This window comes from Centrocercus urophasianus, unplaced genomic scaffold, assembly GCF_019232065.1.
Source record: "Centrocercus urophasianus isolate 14NV4802_14NV808 unplaced genomic scaffold, USGS_Curo_1.0 seq_11, whole genome shotgun sequence".
NCBI classification, from domain to species: Eukaryota; Metazoa; Chordata; class Aves; order Galliformes; family Phasianidae; genus Centrocercus; species Centrocercus urophasianus.
Genome location: NW_024884253.1, coordinates 46,308,482 through 46,327,037, shown reverse-complemented (window position 1 = coordinate 46,327,037; position 18,556 = coordinate 46,308,482). Strand labels below are relative to the sequence as shown.

The window sequence follows — 18,556 nt, the reverse complement described above, 5'->3', positions numbered from 1 at the left end:
CAAGAGTGCGACGTCACAGCGGAGAGACGGCAGCCGAGGGATGTGGGAGTTGGAGGCGTCGCCGCTTCCGCCCGCTCAGCCTGTCGCGCTCTGTCTGGCCTGCTGCCGTACAACAAAGATGGCGGCGCTCGCTGGTGGCTGAGCGGCGTCGGTGAGTGAAAGAGCGAGAGAGCCTCTGCGCTGCGGAGCGCAGGGGGATCTGCACCGTGTGGAGCGAGAGATCCGCGGTCTCGGGGCTTTGCAGAGGGTTCCTGAGGGCGAGCGTGGGGTGAGAGCGGCCCGCAAGGAGTGCTTCATCGTTTTAGGCTGTTCCCTGCCTGCAACGGGTTTCTTTCCTGTTAGTGAGCGCCCAGAGGAGGGCAATAAGTGTGACGAGCTGCTGAGCTCCCTGGGTTCGTTCAGTAGAGGAGCTGACGGGAGGCCTGATGGTGGCTGCAGCTCCTCACGGAGCAGAGGGGCAGCGCCGAGCGCTGCTCTGTGTGACAGCGACAGGGCCCGAGGGAACGGCATGGAACTGCGTCAGAAGAGGGCAGCTGGGGGTTAATGACAGATGCTGCACCACGGGGCGGTGGGCATGGCCTCGAGTTTCTGAAATTCAAGGAACGTTCGGACAATGCTTTCAGACACAAGTTTTGAATTCTTGTTATGGAGCTGGGCATAGGACTCAATGATCCTTGTGGGTGTCTTCCAACTCAAGATATTCTATCATCTTACGTGGCTGGAAGACGATAAGGCTCTAAAATAGAATGGCTTGAGTTGGAAGAAATCTTAAAGCCCACCCTGGCCTTGAGCACCTCCAGGGATGGGGCACCATAGCTTCTCTGTGCAGCCTGCTCTAGTCTGATGCATCACTGTCCTCTGAATGAAGAATTCCTCCTAACATCTAACCTATATCTCCTCTCCTTTAGTTTAAGACATTCCCCCTTGCCCTATCACTAGTAGACCGTGTAAAAAGTCCATTGCTCTCCTGTTTATAACCTGCCTTCAAGTACTGTAAGGCTACAATGAGGTCTCCCTGGAGAGTTCTCCAAGCGGAATAAGCCCAATTTCCTCAACCTTTCTACTTAAGAGAGTTGCTCCAGCCCCTTGATGATCTTTGTGGTCCTCCTCTGACCTGCTCCAACAGCTCAACATCCTTCTTGTGCTGGGGGCCTGGACTTTGACACAGTACTCCAGGCAGAGTAGAGGAGGACAATCCCTTCCCCCTCTCTGCTTGCCACCCCTCTTTTGATGCAGCCCAGGACATAGTTGGCCTTCAGGGCTGCAAGAACATGCTGCTGGCTCACATCCATCTTTTTATCCACTAGGGCTCTCAAGTCCACCTCTGCAGGACTGCTCTCAATGAATTCTTCTCCCAGTCTGTATACATACCTGGGATTGCCCCAATGCATATCTGGGGTTGCCACGTCTCAGTTTACTTCACAGAAGGCCAGATTGCTCAACTTATTTTCTGTGACAAACTAGGATGTGATCGAGAAATACATGATAATGTGATGGCTTTCTTCAGAAGTGCATGAAGACTACTTGTATTTTTGCTACTGAATCCTGAGTTATGGAGTGTTACAGTATATAATTGCTAACTTTTAAAAAGAGGGTTCTTAGAACAAGTAATTCTGTGCAACATGATGTTATATAGAAAGCTATTTAAAAAAAATAAATGAGCAAACAAACAAAAAAACCCCAACAAACCTACCATAAAAGCTGAGTTAAGTTTCAGTGGTCCTAATAGTGAAACCAGTGTAAGCCAAGAATTTTCTGTGGTGTATCGATGGGCACAGGGAAATGTCTGTCACAGAACGGTGTTACTTTATGAAACAGTAGTGAGAAGTAATTCTTAAATAAGTATGTTACTCCCACAGGGGTAATTTGCTTCAGGAAGCCTATGTTATTACCTGCTATAGTTTCTGGGAGTTGATTTTTCTCCCTGAAGAGGGGACCTGTGATGTCTGTGGTACATCGGCTGACAGCAGGGTGGCTCCTGGACCATCTGTCTTTCATCAACCAGTGTGGCTATGAGATCTGTGATTCCTTTGCATACACTGGTGATGTCACTGCCAGTACTTCTGGCAGTTCTACTAACGATCATCCTACCTCTACATTTGCTACCACCTCTTCAAGTGATAGTCCCAGTGATGCTGTAGAAACAGAAGGTAAAACAGCAAGAACACGATATGTATTTCGGGAAGAGTTCTTTCACATTTCCAAGGCCCGTATAGCTGCAGCTCCTGAGGAACAGCTGTTGCAGGGAAGCCTTGAGTTGAGTTTCACAGAAATGAAGGCCAGCACCAGAGCAGAAGAACACCGAGAAGGAACCAAGTGTGGTGTCAAGGATTCTGTTTCTGTTGCTAAGAAGGTATGTTCTCCACAGTGTAGTAGCCTATGGTCATCCTTAGGTAAATAACCTGCCATTAACACTATTTCTGCTTTCTGAAGTCACATAGGAGAGCGGGTTTTCCACAAGAGATTTCAAAATGCATGGAAAATGTAAGCACTCATAATGTTATTCTGGAGTTTCTTCTGTCAGCAACTTGCATCCTATGACTCAAAAACAATTGGTTTCTTGTGAAATCTTTTGGTGGCATTGGGTTTGAGTTAAACTGTGATAGCTGTTGTGGTTGTCCAGATTAACATGGAAAGAACAGTTTAAGTTTACTTTCAATATATAGACCATACAGTACTGTTTGTTACAGTCCTAAAACAACAAACAACTGGAAAATGTTACAGGTCTAAACTAACAAATCTAACCTTTGAAGACCTACTTGTTTTTCTCCTGCTACTGCACTTGGCGGCTGAACAAACACCTTCTAGTATAGACCTAAAGGAGGCCTGAATGTGAACGGAGGCACATGCTAGGTAATGTTAGATCCCTGTGCTATGAATAATAATATAACATAGCTTTGCCACGCCATCTCCAGCAGCCTAAGTATTTTGTGATCGTATTTTTGCTTACTGGCTTTATACTTGTAATAGAAAGGAATAGATAGGAAGTTTCTTCCAGTTTTAAAAGAGTTTATTTGTAATTTAGGTATGTTTGAGTATTTATTTTTTTGTTTTATTATGGAGTAATGTTTCCTCTTTTTTTTGTTCTTACCCCTGTTTGCTCTTTCTATAGAAGCGTAAAAGAAAATGTGTGTTCAACCAAGGTGAACTGGATGCTTTAGAATACCATACTAAGGTAAGTTTGAATAGAAGATAATTTTGCAAGTATGTGATGTTTAATTTTGAACTATGTATGGAGTACAAAACACAGCTGTAAATAAGTTCTGTTCTTGTAGCTTGCTCCACTATTCCTGTTAAGACTATGCTTAAAGAAATATTTTTTCTTCCTTTACACAATAATGATTTTGTAGTAAATGTTCAGTTTATTATGTTGCAGTGTAGGGGTCCCATAGGTATTGTTCTGAATAAGCTATGGATGTGAAGCAATGACTTCAATGAGAGAACTTTGAAGTTCAACATCAAACACGGGTTTATGAGTGAAAATATTTAAGTTAACACACTATTCAGATATCTCAAGGATTGTGCTACTACAGAAAAGAACACATTCAGGGTTTTTTGGTATTTTGTAAGAGAGTGTTTAAAAACAACCAACAAACAGACATCTTGTTGAGCATTCCTTTTTCAGGAGCTTTAGAAACAATAATAAGTATTTGAAACCTGTGTTAGAAACTACAGAATCTGGCAATAAAGCTGTTCTAAATGAGCAAAAATTCACTGATAGATAAACCTCGTAAATGCTCAGCAATTTGAGAATTAGGTAGGTCTCTGTGTTCTGTATAGGGAATATTGCTGAAGAAGTGAGTGTGCGTACAGATCCAAGAATCTTGGCGTTGTTATTTGCGAAAAGTGTTGTTTTAAAAAATTGCAGAACCAGTTTTTAGTAATGTAATTTGGTTTACATGCATACGTGATATTGACTTTGAAAGCAAATTAAAACATACTGGTTTTAGATCTGGGTATATATTCAATCAAAGTTATACTTGTGGACTAAGTTAAACTTCAAGTTAAGTGTTGACATTGCCTTGAAATTTGTTTGTTTAGATCAGTAATATTCTGCCACTATCATCTGTGAAAACTTTCATTCTGCAGTCTGCCTTTCTCTAGACTTCTGACTATTGCCACTTTGCCAAAAGAAAACAAACAAAAAAAACCCCACCATACGTTAGCATGCCCCCAGTATTATGCACAAGTAGCTCTTCAGGTGATGGTTTGGGTGTTTGGCAAGGATTCTTCTCCCACCGCAGGTTGAAGATGTTTTGATTTCTGTTTCATTTCCTGATGATACTATGCGTATACTCAAAAGATTATTTCTCTCTCTTTTTGTCTTGTTTTGTTTTTCTTCTCCTCTTTATGATCATACAGATCAGAAAATTCATTTGGGAAGGCACTTTGCATTTAGTCCAAGAGGGACTCAAAAGTGGTTTTCTTCATCGTGCTGCTGCAGCACCCAGTTGTGGGAAGAATGTTGTTCCTGGACGCGTTGACTGTGGGTTGGCTGAATTATGTGAAATGGCAAAGCAATTTCCAGCTATAAATGATGGTGATCATCAAGCTGTGAATGTGCTAGGTGATGAAACCACCACTCCAGAGCGTGACCTGCTTTCATGTGTTACAGAGAACAACTCAAACTGTGCAAAGATAGTTGTATTAATGGGACAGAAGTACTTGGTGCCACCGAAGAGCAGTTTCCTTTTATCTGATATTTCATGTTTACAACCCCTGCTGAACTGTAAGTATCTTTAGTCTTCTTTAGAATAGGGATAGACTATCCCCTATCTTAAGAATCTATCCCTTCTTTCCTGCCTTAGAAGGCTGGTTAATGTCAAAATAACTAAGGACTCAGTGAACTGTTTTCTAACATAGAGCATCATGCTGATAATGCTACTGCAAGCTTTCAAAGTGGCATTTGTAACTTTGTGCAGACAGGTGAAGGTTTTCAAAGGAATCCTCAGTGGAGTTAGGAATGCATGTCATGGGGAGGCTCCAAGAGGCTCCAATAAAAATCTCAGCCGTTGCATTTTTACATGAAACACAGAATGCAGCAGTTGTTAAGCATATTCTGAGCCACGGTGGATCTAGAAGTCAAGTAAATGCATTGAATTGGAAATAAACTATAATATATAATGGTTTGGGTTGGAGGAGACACTAGAGACCATCCATTTCCAACCCCCTATTATGAGCAGGATTGCCACCCAGCAGCTCAGCTGGGCCCAGGGCCCCATGTAACCTGGCTTCCAGGGACGGGGCACCCACAGCTTCTCTGTCAGCCTGTTCAGTGCCTCACCACCCTTTGGGTAAAGAGTTTCTTCCTAATATGTAATCTAAATCACCCCTGTGTAGTTTAAAGCCATTTTTTCTGTGTCTTACCACTACACTCTCTAATCTTCATCTAATCTCCATCTTCAGCTTTCTTTTAGGCCACCTTTAGGTACTGGTAGGCTGCAAAGCCTTCTCTCCTCCATGCTTAATAACACCAGCTCCCTCCGCCTTTCTTCATAGGAGAGGTGATCCAGCTGCTAAATGAGAAGTATTTCTTGCTGGCTAGGGTCAGTCCATTGTGAAGACAACACCTCCAATGTTAATAAAGGAATAAGATGTAAAGGACATTAAATGTTAAATTGTTGTTCTCACTAGCTATTTAAACAATTAGTATCAGGCTCAATAAAGGAAGGAGTATGTTGCCTGGGAAAAATAACATTAGAGAATCCTTTTTCATAGATGTGTTCTGTATCTTCTCCCTTTAACGTAAACCCAACTTCTGTTATGAAAACTGCCTCAGTTCCCTTCCTATTGCCCACTAATTTCCATTTCTTACTCTGGTTCTGGCTCTGTCTGTTAACATGTAGTAGTGTAAAACAGTTTTCCAGGACTGGTTCATAGCTCTGCATGTACAAATTGGCCTGCTGAAAGATCAAACAGGACAGAAAACTTCAAGGATTCAAGGGTGCAGCTGTTCTCTCAGCTGAGTGCCTTATTACACAGCTTCTTTCAGGAAGCTTGGAGAAATTTTAATGTCTTGGAGACTGGCACTGTATGAGGTTTTTGTTTTAAATTCCCCAAGAGGTTTGACATTTCTTGGAGGTATTGAATCCAGCACAAGTCACAGAAACATCCTTTTCTTGGGTAATCAGCCTAGGAATCTGAGAAGTATATGATTATCTCAAGTGTTTAAACTTTTGTTTCATTATTTGGGGAAAAAAAGAAAAAAAGAACACTTGCAGTTTTGCTGCCTCGTTAGCTTTTCAAATATTGTCTGTATTTAGGTAGCTAAACCTTTATCAATTTTAACTAGTACTTTTAATTTTAACTTTTAACTTCTAAATTAATGAATTTACTGGTTTCTTTACTAATTTAGTTTTGTGTAATTTTTTTCCCAGACAAGAAAAAATACGATGTAATTGTGATCGATCCACCATGGGAGAACAAATCTGTTAAAAGGAGTAACAGGTAAACTTTATTATGAAATTACCTTGTCATCTCTGTTTACAATGGGTAATTTACATTTTAATTTACTGTTGCAATTCAAGACTGATGTAACCATAGTTGTAGCTTAAGCTAGCAAATACTTTGATGCATGCCGAAGTCTGAAAGTTCAACTCTAAAATTGTCTCAGGAATTTCAGTGAAATGACTTGGAAACTTTTAATACAAAATATTTGCAAGGCTATATCTTAAATTAAATTTGGAGAAGAGAAGGCTCTGGGGAGACCTCATTGTGGCCTTCCAATATTTGAAAGGGGGTATAAACAGGAGGTAGAACGACTGTTTACAAGAATGGATAGTGATAGGACAAAGGGGGATGGTTTTGAATTGAGACAAAGGAGATTTAAGTTAGATACTAGGAGGAATTTTTTCACACAGAGGGTGGTGAGGCACTGGAACAGGTTGCCCAAGGAGGCTGTGGATGCCCCATCCCTGGAGGCATTCAAGGCCAGGCTGGATGTGGCTCTGGGCAGCCTGGTCTGGTGGTTGACGACCCTGCACACAGCAGGGGGTTGAAACTGGATGATCATTGTGGTCCTTTTCAACCCAGGTCATTCTATGAAATTACCTCATTAATGAAAGAATGCTATTTTTCTGTACTTCTGAGAAAGGCTTGAAGCTAACTGTTTTGTATGGCCCAGATCAGACAGATGCTCATTTGAAATTAATAGTTATTATTAATACTACATAAAGATAGATAAAATATTTCTAAGGCTGAGGTCCAATTAATAAGTTTTAGGGTTTTGGGGTTTTTTTGAGCTTTATTCTGATGAATAGAATAAAGTGATAATGCAGCAGTAAAATCCTCAAGTGCAGTAGGAACTTTGTGAGTACTGTACTTTATGAAGTCATTAACTTAGAGTTTTATGGGCCTCTTTCTCCTCTGAGTAACATTAAGTTTCTGCCAGTGGAGCTCCCTTGATTACCACAGAATTGCATCCATGTGAAAGGAGGCTGAAAAGAAAATAGAGCCTTGTAACTTTCTAGAATAATATCTGCTGTAACTTCTTAAGCTTCTTATAAGATCTAATTTGTAGATAGAGATTTGTTAGTATATATATTACTTTAAAAGACCTACAGAAACCTCTAGGGAGTCAGTTAAACTCATTCAAATACACTGTTTTTTTTTTTACCAATATAAGTTTCTCCTAGGAAAATTTTAGACATGAAATTCACAGACATGAATTAGCCAACTATACCCTCCCTCCCTTGCAAAATAAAACCAGAAGGCAGCTTCAATGCTGCTGTTAGTTGCTGAGTTCATTATCTTGTGGATGGCTAAAGGAGATACGTAGTTAAAGGTTCTGCTCAGTAAAACTTAAGTAAACAGAGTAATGATTTCATATCAGAATCCAGTGGATCTGTCCACTGGGTGTCACTCTGGGCCTATTTTTTTATGACTTTCTATGCTGACAGAAGGTATTTCTTTAAACGTTTTGGCTGTGTAATTTCCTTGTTTTTGTTGCTTTGCAATTTTATTATGTGGTGTATGCTAACTTGCTTTCTCACTGTATTGGTATACAGATACAGCTACTTGTCTTCGTGGCAAATCAAGCAGATTCCTGTATCAGCACTAGCTGCTCCAGATTGTCTTGTTGTCACATGGGTGACTAACAGACAGAAGCACTTACGTTTTGTTAAGGATGAACTTTATCCACATTGGTCTGTGAAAACACTTGCTGAGTGGCACTGGGTAAAAGTAAGTTCTTTGTATTATTGCTTTCTTGGCAACTGAGGGGTCTTTCAATATGGCACTTTATAGTTCTATAAATTGTCTATCTATTTTGATGTGCTTTTGTATTTGAAAGGTATGGTGTTGTCAATATCTTCCTTTTTATCAGATGGTGTCTTGCTGGGAAAATTGGATTTGAAAATCTTCCACTGTGTATTTCTAACTCCTCTGTGTCAGATTACTAGATACGGAGAATTTGTATTGCCTTTGGATTCTTTCCACAAAAAGCCCTATGAAGTTCTTATACTGGGGAGAGTTCAAGGAAACATAAAGGAAGCCCTAAGGTATGCCAGGCTATGGTAATTTTTATTTGAGGCTGCTAGGATTCTACTTACTGGTGTGTCATCTGTCCATAATACAATATAGTGTTCCCAGGATCTCCTTTTAGCATCATCTTTGTCTGATTTTGAACCTAAAAATGGCCTCACTTACTTTAGGGAGTGCTTTAGTGAGATGAAAGGGCGGAATCTTTTTGTCTGTTCCTTATGTCTATCTGTGTTGGAGAACTGGCTCAAGTAAAAGGTGTGGGCTTCCTTTGCTGGTAGGTTCTGTTTGATCCCAAGTCTTTAGAATAAGCTGAAGCCATTTTTGGCTGCTGATGGAAACAACAACTATGTTGTTTGTTCTTGATGGCTTTGTGTGGCCATTGTTAATTGTGTTTTGTCTCAATTCTTAATTGTTTTGGAACCCCTCTTTTACAGATCATCAGGGAGCAACATTCAATTTCCCTTAGGCTTTTGTGAAGTTTGATTGTGAATAAACACTCTTACCTCCTATCTCAAGTATCAGAGAATTGTGTATGTATCATTCTGATGCTATTCATTCTCATACTTTGTTTCTTGTTCTGGTTTGTACAACAGGAAATCTGAAGATGTTCTTCCAGTTCCAGAACATAAGTTAATTGTCAGCATACCCTGCAGTCTACATTCACATAAGCCCCCCCTCACTGGTATGTTTTTGTTGATTTGTTGTGTTTCTGTGGGGTGTTTGGTTTGGGCATCTGATATGATGTTAAGCATCTGAGCCAAAATGAGATCTTTATAAATGATGCATCTTAATTTCTCATATGCTAAGCAATTGTGCCCACCAGGACCTGTGATTCCTCAACATTTCTAAAAATGCTTTTAGGCACCTAAGGTCTGAAAAAGAAAATCACTGTAAAAAGTAGAACTTTGTGGATAATTGTGTGAATATTCTGAGTAAAAATGAAGAAATTGAACTACATTTTTCTACACTTGCTTTTGAAATCCTGCAGGAACAAATTATAAATGATGTATTTATTAAGTTATCCCAAAGGATGTAAAGCTCCTGTGGTGGTGGCTGTGAACTTCTGGAACATACAAGATGAGATATCTTTTACTTACCTAATAAAAACAGAAAGAGAAAATGTTTCTATTTCTGCATTAGTTGCTTATACACCTGCAGTGCAGTTCTGCCTTTAAATCTATAATGTGAATCATTTAAAAACTGTTAACAGTAGGCAACAAAGAAGGCATACCCTGTTTATTTCCAGGGGGCTGCATTAATTTGCTGAAATTGATGCAGTAGCTTCCAGCTAGCCAGTTAGCATTTGGATGAATCATTTAAACTTTTCAAGATTTAGTTCAAAAGATTAGAAGACTTCTGCATCATGTGCAGATTTTGCACATTATTCCAGAGAAAAACTTCCTTTTGTCAATAGATTCTTTCATTATTATAGCACTCGAGTGCCTTACTATTATATGGCAAGAAACTTACTTACTTCCTCTTGCAAAAATAGTTTCATCCTTCCCGAGGGGAAAACTCACGATGTACCTATAGATATTACTGGTAAACGTGGTTCAGTGTAATCACATCAGAAAACTCAGGCAGAAGAAATGCATGCTGCTATTGGAAAGGCATCACTGGCCTGTTCCCTCCATTGTGCTGACGTGCTTTCTTTTCTTGGTTCCCAAGGAACAGAATTACTTCAGTTAGGATGCTCATCTGAATGATGGTTGCGCTTCCAGGAAGGCTTTGAAATTTATGTTTGGGGATTGTATTTGTTATTAAATCAAAACATACTTTATATATATGTGTGTGTGTATGTTAAAAAATTAGTAGTTGAGGTAATTTGGGCTAGCTTTACTTGAAAAGAGCAATTCTAGGAAGCATCTGTTTGCAATTCTGAAGCTACATCCTTAAAAATTATGACTACAGCAGGAAGTATGTGTGTTGATTTAAGCTAATGGGTGGCAGAGCAGTGATTTGTGAGGCAGCCACCTAGGGAAAACCTTTTCAGAAAACCAATACTTCAGCAGCACACTCAGACATGATCAGAAAACGTCTGATATATCCAGGGCTGAAAAGCAGCAGTTTGTGTACACATTGTAGAGAATTCTAGCATCAGATGGTCCTCAGAGCTCTTCTTTTCTGTGGTGCAGAATCTAGAAACTGTATTGTCTTTATAATTGATGATCCTGAATGGGTTTTGAAAGAAATTGTCTACCAATTTTTATGTATTTCTTGAATCTTTACATGATTGATTTTGATACCATTGTGCTGTATTCATGTTTCTATTTGAGGAATAAATTTGCTATCAACCAAAATCAGTGGTTTATACAGTTCCTATAAAACTACGTGTGTATGTACAGTGTTGGCAGCTTCATTCAGAACAGGCTTATGGAATGAAAAGGTAGACTAGTGGCTGTTGATTTGTCTTCAATATTCTTAAAGGGTATTGCTTTCATGATCAGGCAGTATTCTCAAGTGGCCAGTAGAGAGCAGTTGAGCTACATGCTAAAATAGTTTAGAAGCAATTTAAGCAGAAGCAGAGATTTGGCAATGGGGGAGAAGGACACTTGATGAGTCACACGCGTTCTTTATGCTTTGTTTAAGAAGTAACAAAGCCAAAAATACTATTATTTACTGATGCTGTCTGGCACTTTATTTCTAGTTACTACTGTAAAGGCTGTACGTTCCTACATATGTAGCCACTTAATGACTTATTATAACAGTTTCTCTCTCTGGGGGAAGAGGAAGATGTAAATTAAAGTAAGCCATCAAAAAAGAGATGTTTGGGTTCCTGCAGTGCATTTAACTATGAAATTGTGACTGTAGGGGTTTTGGGTGATGCATGTGCTGTGTTCAGTTCTTAGAGCTTTCATATATAATTGTAAGTGTACTTAAACAGCTTTATGCAAATGTGTTAAAATGAAATTTTATCACTCTTGGTTTTGATTCAAATAACAGCGGGTTTTCTTTCTAATTCTATTCACTACTGCTCTTTAAGACTTAAATGATACTTTGCATAGAGATGATATAAAAGAAGGTTGGACTTTTTTTCCTTTTTCTGTTTTAGAGATTCTTCTTGTTATAGGCATTTCTCCTCTAGTATGTAGCATGTACATTTACTGTTAAAAAACTTTATTGCCAAATAGGAGTATGCCTAAAAACATTAGCATTAATTATTGGCTGTGTTCTAGCTGCTTTGCAGATCTTCAGCAGAAGCACGCAGAGGAAAATCTTGGAAACTTACTTCTTCTGTAGCAACTCTATGACTTGTGAGGCTATTAGGAAAGTGGAAATAGAAACAGACAGCATTTACTTCTACCCTCTTCTGGTAGACTAATCAATGGGTACATCAAAATCTAGCTTAAACAGACAGTTTAGGAAAGATACAGAGATATTAAGCCATCTTTGCCTTAAGTTTCTCATCCTCTTTCTGGTCTTTTTCTAGACAAATCAGGCAATAAGGGCCTCTGCTTTGCAAAATTTTGAAGGCTTACGATGAAATGAGTTCAATTATGCGTGGGCTGTGCTGTGTATGGCTCACAAATCAGACAGTAAAAAGCCAGTAAAATCATTTTCACCTTATTTATCCAATTTGCTGTGCAGAATTTATTGCTTAGGTAATGGAAGTTGAAAAGAGAAGGGGAAGCTGTTGCTTGTTTCAAAAATGGTTCCTTCTTTTTCTCATGTAAATGATTTTACAGCATGCATCTTGGATAATGTGTGCCATCAAGAATAAAACCAGTGTTATACCTACAAGCTGGCTTTGTGCTAGCTTTGTGGGCATTAGATGGCCACATATAGATACCTGAGTTGCACCTGCAGTGTTTGACATCTGCAGATAATGAAGAATAATCTATTTATTGTCTATTTAAGCTGCTTTTTGTCAGCTATAAGCACAGAGAAGTAATTGTTAAAAATTAAAAAATATCTGTCCCTACTGTAGAAAAATGAACATTTAGTTTTTCTACTGATGTAGATCCTCTAATCTGTTTTCAGGAAGAACTTGAGTTTGCTGAAGGGATGGAAGTTAGATCCATATGTGCTGAGTTAGTCTTTTGGTGGTATAAAGGCCGTAAAAGACTAACAAAGAGGTTATAATTCATACCAGAAGATGTGAAAACTTGGTGCTCAAGGGAACCAGTGTAATAAGATCTTATGCCAGCAAAATACAGCCATATTATTGCCCTCTTGATATGCTAATTTCCCTTGCAGTGAAGACTACTGCTTGATGTGATTATGTAAACGCCACATCCAAGCAATGAAGAATCATACTATAATGTAATCTTGTATTATATGTAATCTGTCTCTGTAATTTGTTTTTTCAAAACCACTTTGTACAGAAAGACCTTCTCTTGGGGAATGTGAGTGAGGAAGATTCTTGAGACTTCCAGTTTAAATTCTATGACCAAGTTGTTCAAAAGATTGGCACAGTCTTCTGGATCCTTTGGAATTGGCCATTTTTTGGCTACCTCTTTTTTTAAAATTTTTTTTTTTTATTTTTTTTGCTTCTGGCAAACCAGTCTGCTGTGAGTCTTAGCTGAATCAACTAAGTATGCTTTTCAAATTTTTCTCTTAGGCATGGAAGTTTTTGGTGTTTAGTGGTACCTGCTTCTGACTTACTGGCCTAAGTGCTGTGATGACGTTTGTAATCTGTGCCTTTTAAGAACAAATTTCAAAACTTGTTATGTGCTATTAGTGAAGTTTTGTCACCTAGATCATTCTTTCCTCTGCTTAGCATAAAGCAGTTCTATTTTATTTTTATCTGAAGAAGAAAAAATAATCATATAATGCCTGGACTCTGCAGTAAGCTCTGCGGGATCTTATGCACCTTTGGGTCAAAATAATAATATCCTACAGCTGTTAGATTTGCTCCCAGAGAGTTTACCAAAAGCTTTGGATTTGCATTCCACAGTCTCTCCCTTCTCTTCCATGGAAAAAGTACATCCTTCTGCACCATGGGCCTTCTTAGATAATGGGAAGAATAGATTTTTGGAAGACCTTTGTTAAAATGTTGGCAGCAGATTGTGCATAAGAAATCCTTAATGAAATAGAGCGTGGAAAAAGAATAATACGTTTTACCACATAATTAAAAGAAAATTTTGCAAAATGATACAAAAGCAGCTTCTCTGAAGTGGTGTGACACTAAACAGCAGTATTCAGAGCAAGAAGTTTTCTATCAGAATGTACATGTTTTCAGACTCTTCTCCTCAGAAGTTAATTTGTATAAGGATTTTAGCTTCCCTGTAAAAGGAATAGGCTTTTAGATTAGGATTCCTGCTGGTAGCTGTCTTTTTATAGATTGAAAGTTACTTTGATGATAATCTATATGAAATACTCTTTTCACATTTGTTAAAGATTGGAAGAATGAAAACAACTTTATAGGCTGTACCAAAATATAAGAATGTTGGAAAATGCCCGTTACAAAATATTTAAGGAAGTTTTGAATGGATTGAAGCTTAGGATTGTATAGGTAGAGAATGCATTTGGGATTCATGAACGCTGATTAGAATGTGAGGTGGATATTTATCTTTCTGCAGCAGGACCAATCCATGACAAGAGCATCCGAGGATTCACACAGGGAGTCTGTGACTGGCAGACTTGATACAAAAAGTCAGAACTTGGTTTGAACCCAAAAAAGCATTCTCTCTCATGCTTTGATGTATGCTACTTGGATACATTTCTGCTTTCTGATATGAATCATGTCTGAAGAGATCAAATCAAACAATACAGAGTTTATGAACTGTACTTTTAAGCTACGGAAATTCAGAAACTTCAAGAAGGAACAGGAGTGAGCGAGATATACTTTGGATAAAGAAATAGTTTATTAGCTTTTGTTCTTTCATCCTCAGTCATAAAAATGCAAACTTAAGATGTAGTTTTATTATAAATCTTTTTTTCAGTCTTTTTGCCTCCTTTGTATCCTTTGCATTCCTTTAGCCTTTGCTTTTCCTTTGGACATTTTTGCATGTACTATTTTGTGGCTATTTCCTGAAACCTAGTTAGAATTTCTTTGACCCATCCACAAACTAAATGGCTCTGTATAACAAGTGACACATTTAGTAATTAAGTGTTTGCAATAGAATTTCTCAAGTGAAATGCTATAACCAATGTCTTTTTCTGCCACTTGGAGAATAATCATAATCATTGACACAGTTGATGTTAGGGACAGGCATCTGTTTAGATACAGGCAGCAAATAAACACAGTGAATTTGAGATTTATATTACTGAATGACAGAAGGCAGTTATATACAGGTTTCTTTTGTTGATAAATTGCTATTTGGGGAGAAAAAGATGTCCCTCCATTTTTATAGCCCTTCTAATGTCTGCTTATTTAAACTGGTGTTTCTTTTACAACAATTTTCATCAAAAATTGGTTTTATCCCCTTTAAGATGCAGAGCAAAAGAGCATGATCTTAGTCAAGTCTGTCTGTTTATTTATAGAAATGTTGCCCTCGTGATGCAGGAACCAATTGAGCCTTTAGGAAGTGTTTTGTGGATATTTCCAAAAAATTTAAAACTTTCTCATGTAGATAATGGAATAAATCCTCATTCTCTTTCTCTAAATGAAAACCAATAAATCAAGGCCGTTAAAAGCCTTGACAGTATTGTTTAGGATCTCAAGGGCACTCATTTTAAATGACTTTCTCGCTACAAATGGTCAGTTGTTTGATTAAATCCTTAGAATTAATTTATTGTCTCTTTTATTTTTTCAATGAAACATTCCATCTCTCATTTGCTAACAGCACTGGGGAGATTTTATTTATTTTTGTGTTTATTATTACTGTTGTTGTTTGTACCTTTGTCATTGTTATCCTCATCTTTTTTTTTTTTGTTTTTCTTATCTTGCACAGCGGTTCTGGCAGAGTTTATCAAGCCAGATGTGGAGTGCTTGGAGCTGTTTGCTCGCAACCTGCAGCCTGGCTGGACCAGCTGGGGAAATGAGGTTCTGAAGTTTCAGCACATTGACTATTTCACTCTTCTGCAGAATGAAAACTAACTTTGTTCTTGTAGCTTAATTCTGAAATTCATCCTTCTTAGCAAGCTCTGGAGCTTGCTTCTGGTTGGTGCACTCAGAAATGAAACCAACTGCACTTCAGTTGCAATTCTTGCAGTGACAGAATATCTGTTTGATAGCATCTGTATCTATACAAGCTGCTCCTCTTCTTTGAAGATCTTGGAATAGTTAAAGACTCATGTTAGCGGGCAAGTACATCCCTGTTTCTTTTTTTTTTCCTTTTTTTTTAAAAAAAAAACTTCAGGAAAAGAAAGATATTCTCATTAAGGCTATCATAAATGTAAGCATCATAAGTACTCCATAACACTTATAATGAGTTATTTTTACAGTGATCATGTATTATTTTTAAAGACAGGCAAGCAAACTAATAGGTTCACATTACAAATATTTCCTGAAAGACGATTGGTCTTTGCAAAACAGTGGATTTGAAACTGAAATAATTATGAAGACAGTGTTTTCTCCTGCATATTTGCATCTGCCTGTCTACCTTGTAAGTCTGTGAGTTGTAAATGGACACATTCTTCTAAAACATTCAACAATTACATCTTTCTGTGGATAGTGTTAATTCTCAGAATGCGCTGTAAATGATAAAGTCTCAACCATCTCACAATTTCTAGATACTAAGCTGTTAGATTTAACTAAACTAACTGAAATGACTTAACTGAAATTTTAACAAAATTTAAGTATGTTATAAATTTTCTCTTCTTACATTCTTGAAAGAGTAAAAAGTGCATTATATTTTTCAGCTTAACTAAAGATCATATTTCCTTAGTAATAGTGTATTTTTGTGTCCTTTGCTGCACATTAACTTGCTTTGAAAAGGAAAAATTAAAAAGTAGAGCTTCATTAAGTCTCTTTCCTCATTTGTGGCTGGACAGGCAGAGCAGCTGGACAATCTGCTTTTCCTGACAGCAAACTCCTGTGTTCTGTTTATAATGGGGAGCAAAATGCACTACACCCTTCTTTTTGTATTTTTACGTTTATTACACTTTTTGTAATCTTTGCTGTTATGGTTTTAAATTTAAACTTCAAATGTCAATTGATTTTTTTTTTTTTTTTAAATTTTATAATAAAAGTTAAAATAAAAACTTGTCAGTGTGTTATTAGCAGGCCCAATTTCTGTATTACCACTGTTTTTTGGTTTTTTTTTAAACTATTGTATCAATAGAATTGACAAAAAAAGAAACACACACACATATATATATTTGTTTGTGTATATATATGTGTGTGTGTTTGTGTGTGTGTGTAACTAACTTAAACAGACATTCGCCTCTTCTCCCAGGCAAGGAGCAGGACATGGGGCAATGGCCGCAAGTTGTATCAGAGGAGGTTTAGATTAGACATAAGGAAGAACTTTTTCTCTCAGAGAGTGGTCAGGCACTGCAATGGCTGCCCAGGGAGGTGGTGGAGTCGCCGTCCCTGGCAGTGTTCAAGCGGCATCTGGACGACGTGCTGCGTGATGTGATTTAGTGCTTGTGGTGGCAATGGTGATGAGGAGACGGTTGGACTGGATGATCTTATAGGTCATTTCAACCTTGTGATTCTATGATTCTATGATTCTGTGTTTACTTATGTTTAAGTAAACAGTGTGTTAGTGAAGGTAGATGCCTGGAAGAGCACTCCTTGCTGCATGATTTTCGATTTTAAACTGTCAGTATATAAGCACCTTACTTTAAAACTATAGGGGGTAGGAAGGTTCCTTACTTGATTTCCATTTTATAAGACATTACCTGGGAACTCAGAAACTCCAGGTGGGAAGAATTCCCCTCCCTTAACGTAAGGTTTGTCTCATCAAGAATCAAATGAGTGCATGACCCTTAAATACAGAACAAATCTTGTTTGTATGTTTTGTTTTTCCATTGTACTCCGTAAAGCCACGCAAGAAATTGCAGTAGTGTCTGTTCTACAACCACTACTATGAATGGCTCCAGACTACCTTTTAATTGCAAATAAAAGACACTGGCTGAACAGTCTTGGAGATGAGTAAGCTACCTTTCTTCCCCTGTGAGCCAAGCAGCAGAACTCTTCTAAAGGAATGACCTTCTTCAAGCCTGTTAAGAATGGATGACCTATTTAATCTGTCTTTCTTGAGGTATCCCTTTATAAGTTGCAGACTTCTGGCCCTTTTGCTATCTTCTTTGCAATCTTCTAAGAGTTTAGTACATCTTGTTGGTTTGTTGCCAGCTCAGAAACCTCATGATAGTATTAGCAGCTATTAATTTTGAGGTCATCTTTTAAGCATAATTATTGATCTGTTGTGCTTAATTCATAACTGAAATAGTCTTTGTTTCTAGATGTTTTAAAAAAAAACGTAGCTGTCCTCAGTCAAACATCAGATCTTTCAGTGTCGGTGGTAAGGTTCCTCTGAGGCACAATACAAAGCACACCGATGAATCAGTGAAGAGTGGTCTGCTAATATAAAAGGACAATTTAAGACCAAATCAAATTTCTTTTATAAAAGAATGATGTTATCCATATTAATGGCTTTATATTACTTTCATAGTTGAAATCTGTCCTCTCTTGTGTCAAGCGTTGTATAAAAAAGGAAACCTGCTTCTGTAAAGGGGATACAGACTTGTTAAAAATGATGAAAGAGCAAGAGAGAAGGACAAAGGAATACAAGGTAGTGATGAGGTGCTGAAGTGAATTTGCTAAGTTGCGGCCCGGGTATTATGCACATCTTCAATACTTCTATGAAATCACAGGTTTCCTACCTTCAAAAAATAGAATAAAATATATATAAAGCCTATTCTACCCTGGTACGTTAAATTTCACACATTCCAAGGAAAAATAGGTGAAGTGTTACGCGTTTGACTTATGACATAGAATAGAAAAAAAAAATCTTTCTGTCTAAGTTCTCTCTGCTATGACAGTTTGGTGAAATGAGAACTGTAACTGCTCAAGAGTATACATGGAAGTACTTTATTTGGTATATCTGCTGTTATTTTAGCAGGGCAATAATAGAAAAGGTTCTTTGGCAAGGTGTTCTACTCAAGGCCTTTTACACTTATATCTTATTGCAAAAAGCTCAGTTCATAAAAGGATAGTAAGCAATGTTGATGTCGAATACATCAG

General features: G+C 38.0%; 1 protein-coding gene across 3 annotated transcripts; it reads left to right on the top strand.

Annotated features, from left to right (window-relative positions):
- The first annotated feature begins 60 nt into the window (after positions 1 to 60).
- Positions 61 to 16,515, top strand: METTL4 (methyltransferase 4, N6-adenosine). 3 transcript variants are annotated; one of them, XM_042808619.1, is made up of 9 exons: positions 61 to 151; positions 1,860 to 2,353; positions 3,113 to 3,175; positions 4,363 to 4,729; positions 6,378 to 6,447; positions 8,007 to 8,181; positions 8,392 to 8,498; positions 9,075 to 9,163; positions 15,318 to 16,515. In XM_042808619.1, the coding sequence occupies exons 2-9, from the start codon at positions 1,943 to 1,945 to the stop codon at positions 15,461 to 15,463; spliced, it is 1,428 nt and encodes a 475-aa protein (XP_042664553.1). In that variant the 5' UTR covers positions 61 to 151; positions 1,860 to 1,942; the 3' UTR covers positions 15,464 to 16,515. The 3 variants fall into 3 exon arrangements, with proteins under 3 accessions (XP_042664553.1, XP_042664555.1, XP_042664554.1); XM_042808621.1 differs by lacking the exon at positions 15,318 to 16,515 and adding an exon at positions 14,004 to 15,288; XM_042808620.1 differs by lacking the exon at positions 61 to 151 and having other exon boundaries at positions 1,218 to 2,353.
- The last annotated feature ends 2,041 nt before the right edge of the window (positions 16,516 to 18,556 follow it).

What these genes read in the sequence shown, in the direction of transcription:
- METTL4 (XM_042808619.1), top strand. Translation starts at nt 1,943, where the DNA reads ATGTCTGTGGTACATCGGCTGACAGCAGGGTGGCTCCTGGACCATCTG. An exon ending in TTTACAACCCCTGCTGAACT is followed by an intron (nt 4,730 to 6,377) that starts GTAAGTATCTTT and finishes TTTTTTTCCCAG; the next exon opens with ACAAGAAAAAATACGATGTA. An exon ending in TCTGTTAAAAGGAGTAACAG is followed by an intron (nt 6,448 to 8,006) that starts GTAAACTTTATT and finishes ATTGGTATACAG; the next exon opens with ATACAGCTACTTGTCTTCGT.